The sequence below is a fragment of the Xyrauchen texanus genome, chromosome 44, assembly GCF_025860055.1.
Source record: "Xyrauchen texanus isolate HMW12.3.18 chromosome 44, RBS_HiC_50CHRs, whole genome shotgun sequence".
NCBI lineage: Eukaryota > Metazoa > Chordata > Actinopteri > Cypriniformes > Catostomidae > Xyrauchen > Xyrauchen texanus.
In genome coordinates, this window is record NC_068319.1 from 27,779,393 (window position 1) to 27,803,844 (window position 24,452).

The window sequence follows — 24,452 nt, forward strand, 5'->3', positions numbered from 1 at the left end:
TGAAATTTACTGGGAAATGTTTACAGTCACCCACAAATAGTGGAGAAAATATCTTATATATATTGGCTAGTTGGCGTTGGAGGATTTACAGTGGCTGCTGGCAACTAAATGAAGAGCTTACATGCATGGCTACATATGTGCTTGATAGTAATAAAAATGCTAATGCAATCTGGATCACTGGATTGACAACGAAAATATTTCCTTTTCGATTCTAGGGTATATTTTTATAGAAAATGTATTCCTTTTTAAAATGCATTTGGCATGTAACAGCTATTTGATTTCATGGGTAAAGCAACATATGATTAGCATACATTTCAGTGGCAAGTAGGCAACATTTGATGAAACTACATCAAAGAATTTGATTTGAAATTGATTTAGTAGGGAACTTGAGCATGAAGACTATTATGTTTTGACCACAGTACACGATGCAATGATGTAATATTTTACAATTAACATGTTTTTTTTTTTCATCTGCAGCTATGTTAGCATGCATTCCTCCCTGCTGGAAAAAAACAAACAAACAGCCAAACCATTATGAGGTGGTTTGCTGGTCTTAACTGACTAGGACAAGTACCCAGAACTCCTCTCAAATGTGCCGCAAATTCGCCACAGATTATTTTCACATGAAAAAAGAGCATTGCAGCAAACTTGCTGCAAATTGTCTATTGTTGCCAAAGGTTTGCTGCAGGTTAATCACTACCAGTTCAAACTTCAGGCAAACATTTGCAGAGAATCACAAGCTCATTTGTATGTGAAAATAATGAGTGGCAAGTTAGCAGCTAGTTTGCCAAAACTCTAGATTTCTTGTAAGGGTGCTATCAACCATAGGTTGGTTAAAGCTGGATTTTCCATCCTAGCATGCTTAGACATAAAAATTTGTATTTGATTAGCCAAAATCTAAACTACAGCTACAGTGTCAAAGTCGTGAAGAGTGTTTTGCTCAAGCCAGGTCAAGGCCTGAGTTATAAATCCTGAACGCACTTTGTGTCCGCTAGGAATAGTAAAGCGAGCAGCGCTCAGAACCATCTCTTTGTCTTCTTTTGTGTGTGTGTTTTTGTGTGAGGGAATCTAAAACAGCAGAGCAAACAGAACGAACGCAAAGCAGCTCAAGAAGAAGAAAAAGGCCACCCTGTTGCACTCTGTTTTTTTCCCCTCCATAATCCTTTGCTCCAAAAATGCTTTCCGTATTTTCAAGGGACACATTTGCTTAATGGACATCTGGAGAAATTTCACAGTGTGGCTTCTTGAAGAGACATGTGTATTATGTCAAAATGATTTTCTGCTCAGATGGACGATCAGAGGATTATAAAGAGCAAATCTCAACACTATTCATCATTCATGTCTTTTTCGATTACAGTTTTTGCTTGTGGCATTTTTCAAGAGTAGTTGTGTTCGTTATTCACTTTTTAAACTGTATACTTGTTGTACTGTGAATTGTCATAACTGATATACTGTACGTCTAGCAGTCAACATTAGGGGTACTTTTTCTGTGGCTCACCCATCTTTTAACCCCTTCCAACTTCTATTAAAGCAAACAGAATTTTCTTTTTGGGGCACAGTTTTGCAGTGATTAGAGCTGTTGCCACATAACAAGAAGATCCTAGGTTAGCACTATGGTGGACTGGGCACCTGTTCGGGATGTTTTACTGCCTTTGGCCCAAGGTAGCTGGGATAGGATTTAGCACCTCCTTTACCCTACATAGGATAAGTGGATTGGATGGATGGTTGGATGGATGGATGGACGGACGGATGTTGTTCCTGAAGATACTTTTGATTAGTCATGAGCTTACATTGACCTCCCTTTGGTCCAACAGTGAAACCAGATCCTCCTGAGAAGGTGGTGGCCAAACCGGTTGCCAACAATGCACGAAGATTGGAGGTGACCTGGAACAGCCCCTCAACGTGGCCCGATGTGGAGACCTTCCCACTGAAGTACTTCTTGCGCTACCGGCCACTCATAAGAGATCAGTGGCAGCATGTAAGTGTTGACAACTGCTTCTGTGGCTTTCTTTCCTTGTGGGTCATTTTCATTGTAAATGCAGTTTCATAAACACTTCCCTGGTGAAAAGTTAAATATAAGTTCATTTTTAGTTCTGGTTTGTGCTAGTTAGTGATCGTCTAGCTGGTTTACAAGCATAGTTATACTGTTACCCTTTTAAATTTATCTGGTAACTGGTTGACAAGCTTGGTCTTGTTGGTGAAGTTGGTCAACTATGGTGGTCTTGCTGGATACAACATTATCACTTAGGAAATCATAATGCTGGTTCTGAATTGTTAGGTACCCTGAAATCGACCCCATTCTGCCAAATAACTGACAATCACCATCCCACATTTTTGCATCACGTGTTTACCTTTCCCTGTATCCCTTCCGGTAGTGCATTGCTCAAGCAATCTCCGACACATGGGTTATGGTCCTGTGGTAACCAGAAATCAACTTTTTATTTCATTGGCAAATATTTAAAAGTGAAAAAAAAAATCTTGTCATTTTGCTTCTCAAGTAAAACATTTTTGTTTTAAGAATATTTTAGATATTTTTATGAAAAAAAGACAAAAATGCTCAGTATTTTTTGCATTGCAACTTCAGCCACTTGGGGCAGTGGTTCTAATTTCAGTATTCACAGGCAGATTTTAGCTGCAGAACTTTTGACCTACTGTTGCAAACTCATATTGTGATCAATCTGCTGGTTAAACTGGTCAACATGCATTCTTATCTGAACATGTCAGTTGTCTATGGTGGGGACTAATCAGCCAATGCACACAACAAAATATATGCTGGTGAGCAGCTATGATGCTCTTTTTAGCAGGGTTTAGAATATTGTTGCAACCATGTTTCATTTTCTACAAGAACACAGCATACTTTGGGGTTAATTGTGCCGATGTGATTTTGTAACATTGCCAGGTCTCTGCATGAGTCCAATTGTGTCCCCCCTACTCATCTAAATGAAACTAGACATGTCCTTTGGAAACTGATTTGCTCAATAAGAAGTCAGTCGGAGTTCTGGAGACAGTTGAAAACTAGATAATATATGTCCCATAGTCTCAGCTGATGTATGCTGCCTCCCTGCTGAAATGAAAGCCCTGTACATCAACCAAATAATAGTTCTCACATTGAGGCCTCTTGGAATTCTTGAATGTATTCCTATTACATATCAAAGGGTTAAAGTAAGGCATACAGTGCATAATGTTTATTAAAAAGATAGACTTGCTTTATAATTTGTATATCTACATGTATACCGTTGGATACCCTTCAAACTTTTAAAGGGGAGAAGAAAACGTTTTCTGTAAATCGTTAATATCAATGAGTGCAATGAGTATCAGGTCACCACATGATGTTCAATATAAAATCTGGTCCCTGAAGCAAAACTAGTTGAGAACCACTGATATATATAGCACTTAGTGGTCTGTATGATAGAACAAATTAATCAAGTGTCTACATTTATACGTGCAACCTTTTACTACGTTCGTGTAGAGGAAAGATGCCATACTTCACACCACTACACATCTTTTTCCTCAAACAGAATCCAACAACTAAATTTCCAAAATAACTATTACTCAGTGGTGTACCAAATTTATTTTAGTTCTCTGAGACCTCTACTTCTCTGAAACAAACCATATCATCCCAAAGCAAGCTCATATCAGCTTGCAGCGAAGACCATATTGAGGTCCATCACATCGAGGTGGAAAACTCATCCATCTTTTGCAGGACCACATTTCAGCTGTGCCTCATATGTGCGCTCACATGGTGTATCACAGAGAGGGGGCTTCAGATAGATGAAAGTGCCGGCTCGGCATGGGGAGCGCGGTGTAAGAAGCCATTCATTCTGCTGAGGAATGAGGAGGTGGCAGGTGGAACAGACCTTGTTAAGCGATGGATGCCTCAGAGCTGCCTGAGATCTGATGCTAAAATGTGGCATGGAAACAATTATGTGCTTTCAGTTAGTGGATGATGTCCCTTAGTCATTACTATTTTAAATTAATAATAATAAAAAAAGGTTACACTATATTTTACCGTGTCTTTGTTACACCTATTACACGTTCCTATTAAAGCATTAACATTATGTAAGTACAAGCACCTCAACAAAATAATTACACAGTAAATAGATATAGTTCAATAGTTCTCTTACGAGAGGTTCTCTCGTATTGCGTAAGCTAGCTTACACTACGGGAAAGATTCATCTTTTCTGAGATATTGAAGCCAAAAAATTATCCTTAATTTTTGTATCCATTGTCAGCGCAGTGCGGCAGCTGCAGACCTAGAGCGGCTAGCTAGCGAGCTCATAGGTTGCTCTGCGGCAACTGCTGCAGCCTATAGACGAGCTTGGGCGAACTCGCATCCAATGAGAGGCGTCCGCGCGCTCACTGTATCAAAGCCCGCCAAAATGGGCGTGACTTGAGTGCATATAAGCATAGTTCGTAGGCTTGAACCCTGATTTTCATCTCTTCAGCGAAGCTCTTCGCATCGCTGACCTGGAAGCCGCGTCGCCGTTCGAGGGGCATCAAGCAAGCGTGGACAGCGCTAGAAGAAGCCGGCCGTCTCAGCCACCTTCAGCCATCCTGCGAGCTACGCCATCCGACGACGTATCCTTTTATTCAGCAAGCTAGTTCTCACGAACTATTCACAAAAGAGTACGAGCGTCTTTTTCAAGATGCCTCGCTCCACTTGCGCCTCATGTCGCGCCCTTCTCAGCACAGGAGACCGCCACATCATCTGCGCTTTCTGCCTGGGACTGGGGCACGCAGAGCTCGCCCTCACTGAGGGCGGATGCGATTTCTGCGAGGAGCTACCGATGTCGACACTGCGGGCTCGACTCGAAGCGCTCAAAGCAGAAACCGCAGCGCCGCCTTACCTTCAGCCGCGCAGGAAGAAGCGCTGCTCACAAAGGCTGCCGGAAACTGTGGTTGAAGCGACTGCCTCGCCGGAGCCTCTCCCTCGAGCATCGCTTTCACCCTCCCGCCCCCGGGACGCCGCAGTTGCCGCCGAGCAGCCGCACTGCTGCCATCTCGGATGACGAGGCGGAGGATAAGGGCCGCTGTTCCATCATGGCTTCGGACAGCGAGGAGTGGTCAGGCTCCCAAGCCTCCTCCTCGGCCCAGGAATCCAGCAGGACCCGCGCCGAGTCGAAGGGAGTTAACACGCCTCCTCACACAGGCCGTCGACCGCCTCGGGCTCGAGTGGTCACCGCCCCTGAGCAGGCACCCAACAGACTCGACGGCTGCTTTCTTCAAAGCCATCGCCGCTCTACACCCGCGGCCCGGGCCGCTCCCTTCCTGCCGGAATTACACACGGAGCTTGCAAAGTCGTGGAATGCTCCTTTTTCAGCCAGGTCCCGTTCCCACGCCTCCACCTCTCTCGCGTCGGTGGACGGCGCCACTGAGAGAGGCTACTCCTCCATCCCCCCAGTGGAGGACTCGGTAGCAGCACACCTTTGTCCGCCGTCCGCGAGATGGCGTTCCAAGCCTGTGCTCCCGTCTAAGGCCTGCAGAGCGACTTCCGCCTATGTTGGCCGCGCCTATTCCGCCGCCGGCCAAGCCGCATCTGCTCTGCACTCAATGGCCATATTACAGATCCTACAAGCAGACCTTCTTCGGGAGTGGGATGAGAAAGGCAGGCACCCAGAGGCTGTTACTGATCTACGAAGCGCGACAGACCTCGCTCTTTGCGCTACCAAAGCTGCAGCCCAAGCTCTAGGGAAGTGCATGGCCTCGCTGACTGTGACCGAGAGACACTTGTGGCTAACACTAGCCGATATGGGAGAAGCAGAGCGCTCCACGTTCCTCAACGCACCGCTCTCTCCGACCGGTCTCTTCGGCTCCGCGGTGAGTGGCATTGTTGACCGCTTCTCAGAAGTCCAGAAAGCCACCCAAGCCATGAACGTCTTCCTGCAGCGTCACGTTAGCTCCTCTGCAGGCCGCTCACGTGATCAGCCTCCTGCACGAGCCTCTTCACAGCGCCCAGTTCAACAAACTCAGACTTCTCAGCGTCGACAGGGCGGCCGCCCTCGATCGCGCTCAGACAGCCGCCGCATACCGCCGCCCCCCCACGGGCCTCGATCTAAGGTAATGCTGAAACCAGAGCAGCCGAAGTCTTCCTAACTGTGTTGAACAAACGACGGCTCAGTCCCGCCGCGGCCGGACCACCGTCAAAGCTTCGCCCCCTGTCAGTCCCCTTCTCTCAGGCTACTGCAGTGGTGAATTTAGCAGCCAACAAGCTGGTGACACTGCCCGCTTGCCTGCACTCAAACGCCGTTTTCACGGCGACCCAAATAAATCTTGTAAAGAGCAAACATGTCTTATGTGTAGAAAATGTGCCCACAACCCAGTGTTCACCCCTACACACAAGCATAACACATCCCGTGCCCCTATCAGAGCACGGGATGTGCTCTATATCTCATAAAGCGGTTACGAACCGCTCGAGCGTCAGAGTCAATGAAGGCGCCCACAAATGCGTGCGCGCAACCATTCTCTGGCCGCTCTGTCACACGACCAGCCCTATGTGTAGAAAATGTGCCCACAATCCAGTGTTCACCTCTACACACAAGCACTGCATGTCTCGTGTCCCCACCAGAGCACGCTCACATAAAGCGGTTACGAACCGCTCGAGCGCTAGAGTCAATAAAGGCGCCCACGAATACGTGCGCGCGCCCATTCTCTGCCCGCTCTGTTACACGGCCAGCAAACATTCCTCTGTGTGTAAGTCCCGTGCCCATGACTATGCTTGCGCATCACGTAACAGATGTGACTCTTTCCCCATTCATTCCAATCGGGAAGTCACTCACAAAACAGCCTGTTCATGCTGTCTGCGAGCAATCATGCATAAACACTAAACGCGCTCACACATTTTGTTCAGCTCTGTGTGCGGCAATCAGAGCTGAATTGGCCATTCAGCCTCTAGCGTTACGCTTCAAAGCGTGGGAAGCTATTCCAGGGATATCCAAGTGGGTGTTAAGCACAATACAACAGGGCTATTTGCTACAGTTCGATCGCCGCCCTCCTCGCTTCAGAGCGCGCTCAAAACCACTGTGAACACGGAAGCAGCGTGCATGCTTCGTTCAGAAATAGCAAGCCTTCTGTGCAAAAGGGCCATAGAGAAAGTGCCACTCTCTCTGAGCTGAGTCGGGCTTTACAGCCGTTATTTTCTTGTTCCCAAGAAAGACGGCGGCCTCAGACCCATATTAGATCTCAGGGTTTTGAACAAGGTGCTTGCAAAAGACCGCTCAAAATGCTTACAATCAGGAAACTCCTCGCGCATGTGCGCCAGGGGACTGGTTTATTTCTCTCGATCTGAAAGATGCATACTTTCAGATTCAGATAAATCCCCGTCACAGGCCATTCTTGAGATTCGCCTTCGACGGCCAGGTTTATCAATACACCGTCCTTCCGTTCGGCCTGTCCTTAGCACCCCATACTTTCACGAAGTGCATGGATGCGGCGTTCGCACCCCTGCGGAGTCAGGGTTTGCAAATTTTGAACTATTTGGACGACTGGCTTATTATGGCACAGTCACATATGGAGCTTCTGTCTCACAGAGCAGTTCTCCTCAGCCATCTGAACAGTTTGGGTCTTGCAGTCAACTGGACCAAGAGCTCACTACAGCCCAGTCAGACAATTTCCTTCCTTGGAATAGAACTAGACTCCGTGGCAATGACGGCTCGCTTATCTACACAGCGTGCGCGCCGTGTTCAGCGACTAGCCGCATCTTTTCAGATGAACAGCCTCACGCCTCTGAAGAAATTCCAGAGAGTGCTAGGTTACATGGCCTCAGCCGCAGCAGTACTTCAGCTGGGTTTACTGCACATGCGCCGCTTCAGCATTGGCTAAACACCCGCTGCCTCGCCGGGCTTGGGCCACAGGCTGCCAGCCCATCAAGGTGACTCAGACCTGTATTTCAGCTCTGCAGCCCTGGACAGTGGCCGAATGGTATCAGCGGGGAGTGACAATGGGAGCTGTATCTCGCCGAAAAGTCATCTCGACAGACGCGCCCAACACGGGTTGGGGCGCGGTCTGCGAGGGCTCTCCGGTTTTTGGCCTATGGTCAGTTCAGGAAAAGCTCCTTCACATAAATTGTCTGGAAATGATAGTGGTCGAGTACGCCGCGGCGCTTTCTCCCGGTCATTCAGGGTCACCACGCCCTGGTCCGCTCGGACAACAGATCTGTGGTATCCTACTTAAACCGTCAGGGCGGTGTCAGATCCAGGAACCTATTCCATCTGACGAAACGCATACTGAGTTGGTCCCAGTGCCACATGCGCTCGCTGAGGGCGACGCACGTGCCAGGCCACCTGAACGACGGCCCGGACAGACTGTCCAGAGACGATATTCCCCCAGGGGAATGGTCCCTGCACGCTCAAACAGTCCAGACGTTATGGGACCTATTCGGCAGAGCAGAGATAGACCTCTTTGCGTCCAAAGAGAACTCTCACTGCCCAATATTTTTCTCGAAAAGCGAGGACGCGCTGGCCCAGGACTGGCCCAGACGCCCACTTTACGCCTTCCCTCCCATCTCGCTATTGCCACAGGTAATGCAGAGGATCAGGGAAACGCGTCACTCGGTGCTCCTCATAGCCCCGTGTTGGGAGAATCAGACATGGTTCCCGGAGCTTACGCAGCTGTCACTGACAGCGCCGTGGCCCATCCCAGTAAGAGCGGATCTCCTCTCTCAAGCTCGCGGCACAATCTGGCATCCCCACCCAGAGCACTGGGCGCTGCATGCGTGGGTGATCAACGACTACCCGTCGCTCTGCCAGAAGGAGTAATAAACACCATCATACACGCTAGAGCCCCTTCCACGAGAAGACTCTATGCGTCAAAATGGTCTGTGTTCTCAAAATGGTGCACCGACAGAGACCTGGACCCGCGGACATGTGGGGTGTCGTCGCTGCTCGTATTTCTACAAGAGCTGCTGGATAAGGGCAGATCCCCATCCACGCTCAAAGTGTATGTGGCGGCCGTTGCGGCGTTCGCTGAACCCCTGCACGGCCAGTCATGGGGTAAAAATGAGCTGGTCATCCGCTTCCTCAGGGAGCTAGAAGGATGAACCCCCGCGCCTCCATCGGTTCCTATCTGGGATCTTTCTATAGTTCTCGAAACTATGAAAGCCCCCTTTCGAACCACTTCAATCCGTGGATTTGAAATACCTTTCACTCAAAACCGCTTTTCTGACTGCCCTGTCATCAGTCAAACGTGTGGGAGACCTTCACGCGCTGTCTGTCAGCGCTGCGTGTCTTGAGTTTGGACCAAGTGACTCCAAGGTCATTTTAAAGCCTAGACATGGCTATGTTCCCAAGGTGATCGGTACTCCTTTCAGAGCACAGGTCATTTCCCTATCGGCGCTGCCAGCATCCGATAGCTGAACGCGACGCCAATCTCCTGTGCCCAGTCAGAGCACTGAGATTGTATACTGCGCGCTCCGCCGCTTTCAGATGCTCTGAGCAGCTTGCTTCGCTCGGAGGGCGCACCAAAGGTCTCGCGCCTCGAAACAGACACTATCTAGATGGATAGTGGACGCTATTGCTGCTGCATACGCGTCAAAGACCTGCCATGCCCGTTGGGCATTAGGGCTCACTCCACTAGAGGCATGGCATCCTCGTGGGCATGGTCCAGCGGGATTTTCATTCACGACATATGTGTGGCAGCGGGATGGACTTTCCCTCCACCTTTGTCAGATTTTACAATATGGAAGTGCCCGCTCTGCAGGCAAAACTACTAGCGGTTTAATCACGCTACAGCTCCCCTGGTGAGCTGCACTGATGGGACACATTCCACACAGACCGGCACCGCCGCTCTGTCGCTCCCTTCCCACTATGTGCTTATGTATTACACAATCAATGACCCACATTCTTGTCGGCCAAATATTATTTCCCCACTCATAAGGGCTCCCCGGTCCCCCCTTAATTCCCTGGGGCTCATACAGTGGATGCTTGGCGCACAGCGTTGACAATGGGTTCCCGTGAGCGTAAGCTAGCTTACGCAATACGAGAGAACCTCTCGTGAAGAGAACGTATCGGTTACCTAACGTAACCTCGGTTCTCTCTAGATGAGGGAACGAGTATTGCGTAGCCGGCCGTGCTCGCGCCACGCAGCGACTTTTCGCTTCAGTCAATGAAAACCAGGGTTCCAGCCTACGAACTACGCTTATATGCACTCAAGTCACGCCCATTTTGGCGGGCTTTGATGCAGTGAGCTGCGGACGCCTCTCATTGGATGCGAGTTCGCCCAAGCTCGTCTATAGGCTGCAGCAGTTGCCGCAGAGCAACCTATGAGCTCGCTAGCTAGCCCGCTCAAGGTCTGCAGCTGCCGCACTGCGTTGACAATGGATACAAAAATTAAGGATAATTTTTTGGCTTCAATATCTCAGAAAAGATGAATCTTTCCCGTAGCGTAAGCTAGCTTACGCAATACTCGTTCCCTCATCTAGAGAGAACCGAGGTTACGTTAGGTAACCGATACGTTTTACTCAGTAATTACCTATGTAAGTACACAGTAACATGAACACTGTGAAATAGAGTGTGTTGGATTCATTTGCAGGTATACAAACATAACTCCAATAATAGTACCCTCAATTAGCAATTTCTTGGGTTAGCGACCAATGCTTTTCCATGCTGTAGTTTTCTTGATCGTAATTAGCATGCTATTATGTAGTTGCTAGGATGTTGTGGGTAGTTATTAGCATGTTGCTGTGCAGTTACTAGAGTGTTCTAAGTGGTTGCTAGGGGATTTCAGTGATTGTTAGCATTTTGCTTTGCAGTGGCTAGGGAGCAGTTGCTATATGTGTGCTAGGGTGTTTGGTTGGTTGTATCATGTTGCTATGCAGTTGCTAGGGTGTTCTAGGTTTTTTCGAGGGCATTGCAATGCATTTGCAAGGGTGTTTTGGGTGGTTGTCAGCATGTTGCAATGTTGTTCTAGGTGGTTGCCAAGGCATTGTTATGTCATTGCTAGATTGTTTTAGGTAGTTGTTAGGTTGTTAGATGTTGTTAGAATGTTGTTAGCACGTTGCTGTGCTGTTACTAAGTAGTTCTAGTTGGTTGCTAAAGCATTGCTAGATGGTTGTAAGGATTTTCTGGGTGGCTAATATGATTAATAATAGTGACACTTGCCTTAGAAAACACCACTAATAAATACAAACCTGATATACAGAATATGCACTGTATAAAGAATAAACAATATGTACATAATATACATTTTTAACAAAAACAGAACATACACCAAAAATACAGATAATAGGTAAAAGCTTACTATGGACCATGATGTTAATTCTCAGTTAAGTATGACGTAGAATAGTCTTTTTTGCAGAGAGAACTGTCTATTTTGGAGACTTATTTTGGATTTATTTGTGACTGCTTTGACAGAAATAAAGCAATCTCTTATTAGAGCTCAGTGGAACTTGAACTGAACATCTCAGAGCTATATTAAGAGATCAATACACATTTTTCTGCACCCATGAAGTCATCAAAACTGTACCTTAAGTAATAGTTTGTTCCATGATCCATCTATTGAAACTCAAATGAAACCAAAAAACAACAACTTGGTCAAAACCACAGCAATGCATGACATCACACTGACTTGTACAGTACATAATTATAGAGTAGAAATAATTGGTATGGCTCAGATGAATGGACTGAGAAATTCAATTAATCAATATTTCTGCTCAGTTATAATTGACTGAGCTGAGATGCAGAGGCATACGGTACTGTGGAGCTTTAAAAAGCACTGACATTTAAGAGACCACTCAAAGAGCAACAAAAGTTTAGAATAATTAAAAGAGGGAACTGCATACTTTCACACCCACTGAGTGATGATATTTGTAAATTTTGAAGATGGGAGAAAGAAATTATCTGACATTTACAGTGGCCCTAGAAAGTATTTGGACAGTTAAGCCTGTAATAAAAATGTTTGACCGTCATTGCTTTAGATAAAATATAAAAATCAATTTGCATCTGCAAACACATGTTCTGGTGTTATGTAGAATGCTAAAATAGAATAGTTGCAATAATATGGTTATGTGTGCATTTAATTAGCATTTGCTTATAATGGGAAATCATGTTAATTGCTATTTTTTCTGGAGATGTGCATGATGAATAGAAAAAGATGGGAGCAGAGAAAAGACACGAGGAAGCTGTGAAATGACTGCATATGTTTCACGCTTTGTCTTTTGTCCAGGAAAGCAGCAGGATGAAGTGAGAAAAAAGCAAAGGGGGTGGATGAAAAAATGGTGTGGTGGGCCATTTTTTTCTTTGCTCCTTTCATTCCCAGAAATTATGTATTTAAACTTGGGCTTTAACAAGCCGCTGTGTTACCACTCAGCCAATTGAAACAATCTGCTCTTGACCATTGGGGGCTTCTGGGAGCCGGAGAGCAGAATTAATTTGCTCTGTTAGAGGCCAAGCTTCATAGAGCACCTTAAAAGTGACTGAAATGTGACTGCAGATCAAATGGCACTTGGGTTATTGTACAATTTTGGCATCACAATGATAGACAACATTAATGCCAAATCAACACAACACGTTTCCCTTTGAAAATGCATTAATTTCCCAACATTTATAACTCTCATCCACACTGGAACTACGCTAAAAACTTGATGAAACTGAAAATTGAGTTTTGAAACTTCACCGGATTAATATGGATGTGGCCTAAAGATTTAGTAGAAGTAGAGTTTTGATTATTGGCATAAAGTCTGGTCCACATTAGCTATGTTTCTATCCAAGTTGTGAATTGCATGCTTAGTTTGTTTCCATCCCATGTGTTTAAGAGAACAAAGTCATCATTTCTGGGGAAATTGGTGCAAAATGGAATTTTATGTCATTGTAACTCTTAATAAATGTAATAAATTACTTACGGTTTAGATCACACAGACAATGCGCTCTGAGTAACTTTGCTAGTGTTCAGCAACAGATGCTTTATACCTGAGAGCAAAATTATGTCAGACAGTTCTGGGGTGCATTTCCCAAAAGCATTGTTAACTATGGTTGTAAGTTACATAGTTACAAACATAGTTCAACGATTTGGTGTTTCCTGAAACAGTAGTTCCAATGAACATCATCGTAAAGTTGTGTGGTTGGAACTACAGCACTCCACCTGTGGTTAGAAGTATAGTTTGTTATTAGTTTGCTGTGTGGACATCATTTGACATTGCTGAGGCTTTTATATATTTCATTTCATATATATCTTTTAAACAGTCAAGACTTTGACCACGTTTACATGCATTTAAAAAAATGTATTCTGGGATTTGCAGATCTGGGGTTTTTTGGGCTTGTTTCTAGAGTACAGTCTCTTTTTTGGCTTGTTAAAGTTTAGGCTTCCAAAGCACAATAAACTGTGATCCATAGCTAATAACAGCTGCCAAATAGCCCCATCTACTGTTCGAGCCACACTCTACATTAGTGTTGTCAAACACACTGCCAGTGGTAGAGTAATCTGACCCGCACAATGTTGGAATTCCAAACGTGAATACGTGCATACACGCTTGTAAGCACTTCGATTCATTTGATTGATTCAGTGAGTGATAGGGCAGCCCAGTTCATTTCCTCAATCATGGCAATAATGGAAAAATTTACACAAAATAACTGACTCAAAAGGACAATTCAATGACCAATTATAAGACATATTTTTGGATTGCAAGTTGTATCAGAATCAGAATGAGCTTTTTTGTCAAATGTAATAGTATAAGGATGGGCAAAGAGGAGGCGGGATCCGGCTGAACAGTAAACATAAACTTTAATGGTAAACTGAAAACCAACATAAACAAACATGCAGCAAGGCCACGTACGTCTCACTCTCTCTAACTGGTGCCTCCGGCTCATCTTTATCCCCCTCCCGGCTGATTAGCCCGATTCAGGGCCGGTCACGTGACCTCACGGCCCAGCCCTGCCTCTTGTCAGACTCCTCCATCACCCGACTCAGGTCGGGGGGAAACCCCCGGCATGACGCACCCCCTTCCTGAGGGGGGGCATTGCCTTTCCGGCCGTGCCTGCTGGCAGGTCTTCCCCACCTTTCTGGAGCCCTGGGAGAGACGAGGAGAGGGAATGGTGGAAGGGAAAGAGCGAGTCGGAGTGACAGAGAGAGAGAAAAACTTGTTCCCTGGCTACTGGACACGTTGTTGCCCGGTCCTCAACCTAAAAACAACATAAAAAACATGTAGTGTGGCCACATGCGTCTCTCTCTCTCTCTCTCTTGAACTGGTGCCTCTGGCTCATCTTTATCCTCCTCTCGGCTGATTACACATATGTAAATGAGATATGTATATACATTATTGCACTATGGGGAGTCCTGAGGTAGTTTAACTGTTCATGAGGAAAATTGCCTGAGAGTAAAAACTGTTCTTGTGCCTGGATGTCCTGGCGCTCAGTGCTCTATAGCACCAGCCAGAGGGCAACAGTTCATAGAGAGAGTGTGCAGGGTGTGTGGGGTCCAGAGTGAATCTACGCATAAGAAGCCTGCCATTGGGAGCAACTTGGGGTTCAGTGTCTTGCCCAATGACACTTCGGCATGTGGAACCGCCAACCCTGCGATTAGTGGCCAACCCGCTCTACCACCTGAGCCACAGCCACCCCCTGAAGACCATGATACCCTATACTTGATTATAGCTGCCTCCAACAAATGTCTAGAATATCTTTCAAAGATTTGATGCCACAAACCTTGACTTTCTTGGAAAATCCAGATACTATTTGTTCCTGTAAAGTGCTTATTGTTGCAGCCTCATGAACAAAACTTTGTTTCTTTCGGACTACAGTATGAACGTGTCCTTGAATGGTTCCATCTGCGGGATGGGTGAATGAATTTATAAATGAATTTATTTGAAAAGACATACTCCTTGTTTTTGGAATAACTGTTTTCAATAATATCTTATTTCACTAAAATACTGCCCGCATACACAAAAGCACACTGCAATAATTGCCCTGCTCCTATTTTTCCTTTGTTTGTTTTTTCTTTTCATGGGCAGGTTCAAATATCAGCACACTTATGCTGATTTATTGACTAGTGGACTGTGTTTCATAGGACCCATTAGCTATTAGCATGAGATGTCAGTTAGCAATCACAGTCATGATATCACCCTGTGCTAGTGCTAGAGATACAGTACCAGACAGCAGTGAGTCACGACTTTATACCAGGGGGAAATGAGATGTCTGTGCTGTTGTCTTGTGCGTTTGGGTGTGCGCATGTATGTGTGTGAGACATTATGAACTCTGTGAACAACTAGCTAAGCCGAGTATATATGACAGCATTTTTAGGACTTGTCATGTGGGTGGCTTCCAGCAGATTAAGTAGCAGTGTATGGGGGAAAAAGGTCATATGAACAAAATATGTGTGTGTGTTTAGCCGTACTGGGAGCGTCTGAGATGTATAAATCTTATCAAACTATGCTCAGTCACGCCACGGTGCAGCTCAGGAGCTGGTGTTGTGTTTGTTGAGGTGACAGCAGGTGGGATGCCTCATGACCTGTCCATTCGTATGGTCCCATCGACCACAGCCTGCATTCCCATCCTTATTTATGGATCTCATCAGAATTCAGAGCAGTGACATAACGTACACAGACATTAGCAGGAACAGAGGCGGAAGGATAAAAAAGGACACTTTTTTTTTTTTTTAAATTAGTAATTATAAATACTTAACTAATTAATTTGCTTTTTGTGTGTTTATATATATACTGTACATATATATATATATATATATATATTTTTTTTTATTTTTATTTTTTAGTTAATAGCCTATTTTGTTATATTTTTCACAAAAAGCACCATGGTATTATACTTGTTTATTTATTTATTTTTAGACATGGTCTGTGATAACCCCATGTTTATGACATGTGTCATGGTAAATCTATGGTATTTTTTAAAGTACCTTGGAGAACCATGACATTATCCTGAAATATGAACATGATCAATCATTCAGTACCATGGCATTACCCTGGTAACCTCACAGCGTAATGTTTTAGCTGCAGGGCTCTTATGTATTTCTTGTTTCATCACTCTTTTCACTTTCTCTTATCTCTGCTACCTCACTTTATCCTTTCATCTCTGCTGCTTCCACTCTGACCTTGTCATCACCTTTATTTTATCTGACACTTCTTATATTACTTTCTCTTCATTTATTTTAATATTCATATTATGCTATTTTCTGTATTAAGTCATTAATATTTATAAATATACAGGAGCTTATCCCAATAATATGGCGAAACCATGATACAATGATGATGCTGTCAAGATGGTTTTGAATGGTTATCATGGTGGCCTACATGTCCAAAAAATGGTAATACCATGGACAGTGATTAGTCTAATTGCTTATTAGTTTTAACAAAGCCAAACTGGCTTTGTCTGAGCCAGACAGCTCCTTCAGTTTATGTCAATATTCTGTAATAGACAAATTGAACGTCTATCACTGAAAGTGACTCAACCGCTCGCATTATAATTAATAAATCTGTCAACACTGCACCATGTCGGAAATGAACTTACAACACAATACATGGAGTGGATTTTTATCTAACCTGTTACTCATTGGAAATGGCACTTCAATGCGCCTGGCTTGGGCGAATTCAAAACTGAATTTTTGCTTCCTTGAAGGGCACTGCTGCGGGAGGGGTTGCAACTCGAAAGCTCGTTTCGAGGTGAAAAACATATATATTTTCTCAGAGGGCCCTTCCACAAGACTGTTAGTGAAGCGTACAGTAATGCCATGTTTCTAGCAGAGTACCCACTTCAAGGTCTCTGCACTTTGGAGTGAGAATAGGGTATAGGGAGGATCACTTGCGATTGGAATACACCCCCGATCTACTGTAGCACATGCTCTTAAAGGCATACTTCTTACGCCCGCGATTTACAAAGAAATCTCATAATAACACATTATTACTGTTATTGTGAGATTGTTACAAGATACAAGATTATGAGATTTACATTTTGTTTTATTTAACAACTTTTATTTAATTATTACAATTTCTCCCCTTTTTCTGGATGACCTTTAAATTTGTGAACGCTTGTGTCCCTGTTGCCCCCGTCCTGTGCACGTCACAGATTTAGGGTATATAACGGTGGAGTATATTCTGCACCAAATGCACAAGCACATCTACCCACTGAGGTATATTTCATGTAAACACAAGCATCTGCTGAGTTCACTGCATCCTTTTATTTTATGAGCATTTCCTGTCTTATTTTCACTGTTTTACTTGTTTTAAAGTGCAGTCTTGAGACTTCACACGGATAGATATCTCAGCGGGTTTGTTAAAGATGTTTGATTTGCAGATTAATGCATCCTCCACTGAAAACACTGGCCATGAGCCAGTCAACAGACTTTTATATTTGAGCTAATTGAGAAAATTGCATCATTGAACTAACTATGGAGCCAGAATGATCTCAAAAAGAATATATTTACAAAATCCAATTCATAAATGCACAGCACAATTCACATTCACAAAATCCAATTCATAAATGCAAAATCCAATTCATAAATATAAAATGAGGGCACAAATATTTCTCCAATTGCCCACACAAATACTTCTCATTTAAATAAATTCAAAAAGTTTTAAAAAAGTAAAATCATTTGATAGAATTGGGCTAAATGTTCGTGTTTCAAAAAAGCACACTGAAGTTTTTCTCCTAGTATTGTGTATTTATTGTTTAATTTAAAACTTCTTTGTGCACAGAAATGATATGTTTTTTGTATTGTGGGCTAATTCCATGACTGCGTCTATTATTTTGAATGGTGTGGAAAAGGAACTTTAATAAATAGCTACTATGATTACATTTTTCACAAAGAGTGGACATTCATCTGTTCTCCGTGCACTTGTTGATGATTGGTGCATGATACGAGATATTTGTGTTAGCACTCCTGGAAGCGTCATGACATTGATGTGTTTGCAGCATCAGATCTGAGCAGGTATGCCGCTAAGACCAATCCATAACAGTGTGAGTAATGCTTCACATACAATAAATTAGCTTTCAAGGATGTATGACAGGATGTATGACATCCTGGGGTAAATTCTATTATGCAATACAATATTTTTCCATAAATGCCAATTTTCTCATCAAAAAGTGTTTCTAAACCAGTTTTTCGCAGCATTTGATGTATCAACATAGAGTTTATGTGCTAGAGTTAAACGGAAAAATATTATGTCGACACGTGAAATTTTTTCAATAATTTGCGTTTCCATCAGCTTTTAAACGTTTTGATCCTCTACACAATAAAAAATCACTGGAATTGGGTTAAGAATTGTCCAATGCATTATTAAAACCTGGAAGCATAGTGGTAAACCATCAGCTTCACGGAAGAAATGTGGTCGTAAAGAAATATTGAATGAGCATTGGAAAAATTTCATGTGTCCAGAATTTCCCTATTCCAAAGCGATAGGCACATAAGTGTAAGAAGGGAAGCACATGAAGCGATGCACCCATCATGCATAGTGTCCACTGTACAAGCCTCTGGAGGCAGCGTTAATCTGGGGTTACTTCAGTTGGTCAGGTCGAGGCTCAACAACGTTATGCGGCAATAACATGAAGTCAGCTGACTACCTGAATGTACTGAATGACCAGGTTATCCCATCAATGGATTTTTTCTTCCCTGATGGCACGGGAATATTCCAGCATGACAATGCCAAGATTCATTGGCCTCAAATTGTGAAAGAGTGGTTCAGAGAACATGAGGAATCATTTTCACACATGAATTGGCCGCCACAGAGTCCTGACCTTAACCCCACTGAAAGTCTTTGAGATGTGCTGGAGAAGACTTTACGGAGTGATACGACTCTCCCGCATCAATACAAGATTTCTGCCAAAAAGTAATGCAACTCTGGATGGAAATAAATGCTGTGACGTTGCATAAGGCTGTCGAAACAATGCCACAACAAATGTGCACCGTAAATGGAAATGCAGCGTAGTTCTAGCGGGAAGACTAGCAGCTGTACATCATCGCATCATTAGCTGGGTAACTCCTAGCCAATCGCATGTAAGCCATTGCTTTATAAGTCTGCTCACAATCTATCAGATTGCTGTTTCAGTGTGCTAATACGGCAACCTCCACCACCCCACCACCACCAGTTGAGCCCCGTCACGCATGGGGTAGGCTCCTCGCCCCTGCCTCCTATCTCCGGCAGGATATGATGGTTCCGAGTACAACTCCCTCGGACCACCAGACGGGGCCTACACCAAAGAGAGACATTACTTTTCTGTTTTACATTCATCAAATAAATGGCATCTTAAACCTCACTCAAGCCTGCGTGTCTTCCCAATAGAATTGATATAATGATGATGATATGATGATGATATTGGTCTGAAATTGTTCTTGCGTGACAGTATGTTCATTCACAGTTACTACTACATAAATCACATTATTCATTTTACAGCACATGATTCAGTTCAGAAACAATATTATTGGCAAACCTCAAGAGGTTCTTATGATAGGACAGTTCATATACTTTTTCAAGAGGCTGACCTACAATCTTTGAACACATTTTTATTTGGTTCAACAGCTTTGTTTTTAAACTAACAGACAAGCTCATGTACCATACGGAATTACAATACTGTAAAACACTCATGATCACAGACATAAAGAATAATAAGAGAATCTTCAAGCTAAAGGCAGTCCAATGCAATATTAGAGTATGCAACTTTTTGGGGGGCCAGGCAGTGTAGTTCATTGACACGAACCAATGCTAAATACAAGTTAATCTGTTTTTTTAACTGGTTCATGCAAATATTTTACCAATAGCGTTAGTTTGGGGTGGAACTAAAGTTTTGTTGTTGTTGTTGTTAGTTTGTTTTCCCTAGCAATGAAGACTAAAGGAGTGTTTAGGAAACCCTACTTCCTAAACATTATTTTTGCAATTACATTTGGTGGCGCTTCTGGCGCAGACATTTCACTCTTCAACTTTAATGGTCCTAATAATGGCTGGATTTTCTTGCTGAAATTGTGAATGTTTTTCACACACTCTGAAATCCATGATTGTCATATTCATTCTTCAATCTCGTGCATGCAAAAAGTAAAGCTGTCAACTTGACTTCAATTCGCCCAGACTTGTCTTGCTCTCCATGTGCTTATTACCCTCAATTCCCTTCTTTCATTCATTCTCTGATTTCTCCCTCCCTTCCCCTGACACACTGCACCCCCCACCCCAGCCACCCCGCGTTTAATGGCCTTTTGTGCATCTGCCAAAAGAGTCTCTTATCCTCCAGGCCACACTTAGATTAATCAATAGCCCCGCCATTGCAGTACCATTAGCATGGTAAAGGAAATTAGAGGGAGAAAAAGGGGTATTCAAGCATCCTTCGTGAAAGTCTTATTCTGCACACCAACCAGCACCAGATTTTACCTCTCCTACTGGCAGGCAAATACACACAAATGAAACATTTATATGTCTCGCAGTCACAAATGTTTTTTTTTTCTCTAAACCCTTTGTCACAATTATTCCATTATAATCAATGAAGCTAATGAAGTTTAAACTACTAGTGTATACGTTTTTGTCTTGTTTTGATGCTTTTTTTTAATTATAACAGGATCATCATAGTATTGTTCTGTAGAGATAGGCTGTCTGCTTCAACCACATGCATAACTTGTATAAATGTAACACGCCAGGTGCTGCTGAGTAGATGTTCATATTATCATTGGCAGTAATTGCCCTTTTCAGCCCTGTCGTCAGAGATTAGGGGTGTGCAGCAAAGCTATTATCTGTATCTGTTGCAATGGCAAAATGAGCTGTATCTGTATTCAGATATAAACGGATGTGGGGCTTAAACTGGAAGTGTGTCAAAACTAAATGAAAAGCCCATTATTTAAGGGTGTGTTCACACTTGTAGTTCGGTTCTCTTTGTGCTCTTGGTCCAGACCAAAAATGAAAATGATACATTTAGTCCTGGTTTGTTTAGCATTCACACTGTCATTTTTAACACCGAAGCTAACGATACAAAACAAAAGGCATCAGGGAAAAGTCACGACCTGATTGGACAGCTTTTATGATGTATATTTTTTGACTAAACTTGCCAAACATCCAAAGCAATGCTGGCTGCTGGCAAAATGCGCTCGTTATATTTATACATGTATATATAACTGAGAACAAATGAAGAGTTAATAAATGTGTAAAGGAGTCAAAACAGCGCCAGGAATTTCTCCGTTGCCCACACAAATGAAGATATGCTGCAAGGACGGCGGTTCCGACGTCTGTACCGAACTGTAATGGGCAACATAGATCCTATGATGAGAAGAACCGTGCTTGAGGTCAGTATTAGGCAAATTACTTCCTGTTTTTGGTCTGATTAGACGTCTTTGGTCCATGTTGTGTTCATATATCAATCAAACCGTACTAGAGTTCGTTTGGAAGCGGACAGAGACCAACTTTTCAGGCGGTCTCGGTTCGCTTGTTTAGTGCGCACCAATGTTCAGGTGACAGTTTACACTTGTTCAAATGAGGCAGTGGTGGCTCAGCGGTTAAGGCTCTGGGTTACTGACCAGAAGGTCGGGGGTTCAAGCCCCAACACCGCCAAGACACCACTGTTGGGCCCTTGAGCAAGGCCCTTAACCCTATCTGACCGTGCACTCTGACCCCAGCTTAGCTGGGATATATGAAAAATAAAAAAATTCACTGTATATATGCAGAAATGTATGTATAATGTGTAACAATTGATCAATTTATTTATTTATTAAATGAACCGCACTAACAGAGCAATCGCACCAGAGTTCATTTTAATCAAAGTGTGAACACACCCTAAATGCAACTCTGTTCTATTTATTGTTTCCATATTGCAAATATGCCTAATATGTAAATATGCCTAAAGAAAAATTGGCCCGCAGAACAGAGACCTGTTCACTCTGAGAAGCGCATACACATTATCACAGCATTTTCTAGTTTAAAAATCACATATGACGTTATCACAATCTTGATGTTGTTTTGATTTATGATGTACTCTTAAGGAAATCAAGTGGCCAAATAAAAAGCACATTAAAATCATTGCTATATTCACAATATTGCTTCATTTTATATCCCCAGCAAAATCTTTGCAATGATATTCCAGCCCTACACAACCCTGAAGTCTTTGCTTATTCGTTGCAGGTGACTTACATGTGCTTTGTTTCACCATATGCATTTTCATTCATAAAGTTTATGCACAGCTGAGCCAAAACATTATGTCCACCTGCCTAATATGCTGTTGGTCCTCCGCGAGCCCGCAGAGGCATGGACTCTACAAGGCCCCTGAAGGTGTCCTGTGGTATCTGGCACTGAGACATTAGAATTCCGAATATCATAGAAACACCATTTCCATGAAGGGGTGTACCTGGTCTGCAATGATGTTTAGGTAGGTGGCACCTGTCAAACTGACGCGTCTCAGCAGGACATTGCCCAGAGCATCACACTCCGCTCACCTGCTCCCTCTTCCCACAGCGCATCCTGGTGCAATCACTTCCCCAGGTAAATGTACATGGCCATCTACGTGAGGTAAAAGAAAACAGGACTCATCAGACCAGGTCAACTTCTTCCACTGCTCCAAGGTCCAGTTCCAACACTCGCGTGCCAATTGTAGGCACATTCGTCATGATGTAGCAGCTATGCAGCCCCATACGCTGCAGGGTGCAATGCACCTGTAACCACCATTACAGTTTTCTGTGAGTTGTGCCGCAGTAGACCTTCTGTCGGTTCGGACCAGGCAGGATAGCCTTCATTGCTCTCGCATATCGATGGCCGTCCAAAACCCTGTAACGGTTTGTGGTTTGTCCCTCCTCTGACTACTATCGGTAGGTACTTACCACTGCTGACTGGGAGCACCCCCACAAGCCTTGCTGTTTCTGAGATGCTCTGACCCAGAGTTCTTGCCATAACAATTTGGCCCTGGTCAAAGTTGCTCAGGTCTTTACTCCTGCCCATTTTTCCTGCATTGAACACGTTGACTACAAGAACTGATTGTTCACTTACCATCTAATCTACCCGGACCTTGACATGTGGCCTTGTTAGGAGATGATCAATGTTATTTGCTTCACCTGTGATTGGTCATAATGTTTCGACTCATCTGTGTATTTAAGAAATATTGGCTTAACAGACTCATCATTTACTTTTTAGATATGTTTATTTACAAATCGCTCTATCCCTGTGTTTGTTGTTGGATAATCAGTCCAACAAATATTTTTTGTATTATTCAATAGAATTCATTATTTCTTTTAAAGTCATTATTTGTGCCTTTCTGAATAAGGTATTTGGCATCTGGCACATCCCTATCAGAGATGCTGGACTTCTTATTATTTCTAAGACAAGTGAAATAACGCATCATTATACATCATCAGGATGATCATAGCACTAGCCTGCAAATGGACACATTTATATATTTATATAACACTCTAGGATGTGCTGATGGGTCTGCTGTATCTCTAAACCATTCCTCTTCATTGCTGGGTTTAATACATTTGCACCAAAACCATTATTTCACTCCACACAAACATTCTCTCCTCGTGCCTTTCCTTTATATACTTCTATTAAAGATAAAAAAAATCAGGCAACATGTATTTTTTAGTCTTCAAAATAAAATAAATTAAACAATTATAATATACAAATCTTTTAATTTCTATAGAATAATGTATTTTCATCTACACCTCCCAAGACTTTTCAAGTCAGTTATTGCTTTTTTTCAATATCTTTCATGGATTTTGGATTTTGTCACTATAGTCTGTTTCTATTGCTCAGGTTATGCAATATTATTTTAATCTTGCCATTTAAAAAACAATCATAATTTCAGAAATAATGGGGGACAGGTTTCTCAAACGCTAACCGCTTCTGCAACTGGTCGACCAAACAGATAAACTCTGCAGCATTGGCGGAGCTAATTTAACATAAAAAAGTCAAATTGTCAAATGTCCACATTGCCTCAGTTTAACCTAAAGTTGAAGATAAATAAAAATAGAAACAACCGAGACAGTTGTTGATATATAGTAAAAAAAACAGAGCTATAAAATTTGTGCATAATGTAGCCAAAAAATATTTTACAAAATTTTGATAAGAAAAATGTCACATGGATGTCTTGCCCATCTATATCATGACAAATCTGATCACTATGTGAGACATTGTTGGAATCTCTTTTGAAACTCAAGAGGGAACACTTCTGAGATTACTGGAGACTTTTTCTCTGAAGATACATGAACATGAAAAAGCAAAAGAAGCCTTCTTTTGCTCTGAGAAAATCAAATAAAAAATGTGATATTGAAGAGGTCTTACTTTTGGGTTTTCTTCACTCTGGGATTCCATGTGATCCTAGAGATAAGCAATCATTTTGGTAATTCACAAAAAAAATCCCCAAATAATCCATTAACCCTTTTTCAAGAGTGTTACCTATATTATAGATTAATTCAATGATTCATGCATGTCCACACTTCTAACAGATACTTGAGCAAATGGCAGAATTATAGATATATAGTCATCCCTTGCATGCGTTTGACATTAGAATTCACCTCTGACAGCTTGAACGCTATGATTAATTAGTTTGTTCAGCTCTAAG

General features: G+C 43.1%; 1 protein-coding gene across 1 annotated transcript in view; it reads left to right on the top strand.

Annotated features, from left to right (window-relative positions):
• The window catches only part of cntfr (ciliary neurotrophic factor receptor), a 286,782-nt gene that overhangs the window by 234,896 nt on the left and 27,434 nt on the right, over window positions 1–24,452 (top strand). Inside the window, exon 6 of the mRNA XM_052117628.1 lies at window positions 1,815–1,978. Coding sequence (XP_051973588.1) covers window positions 1,815–1,978 — 164 coding nt within the window. The remainder of the gene's footprint in view (window positions 1–1,814; window positions 1,979–24,452) is intronic.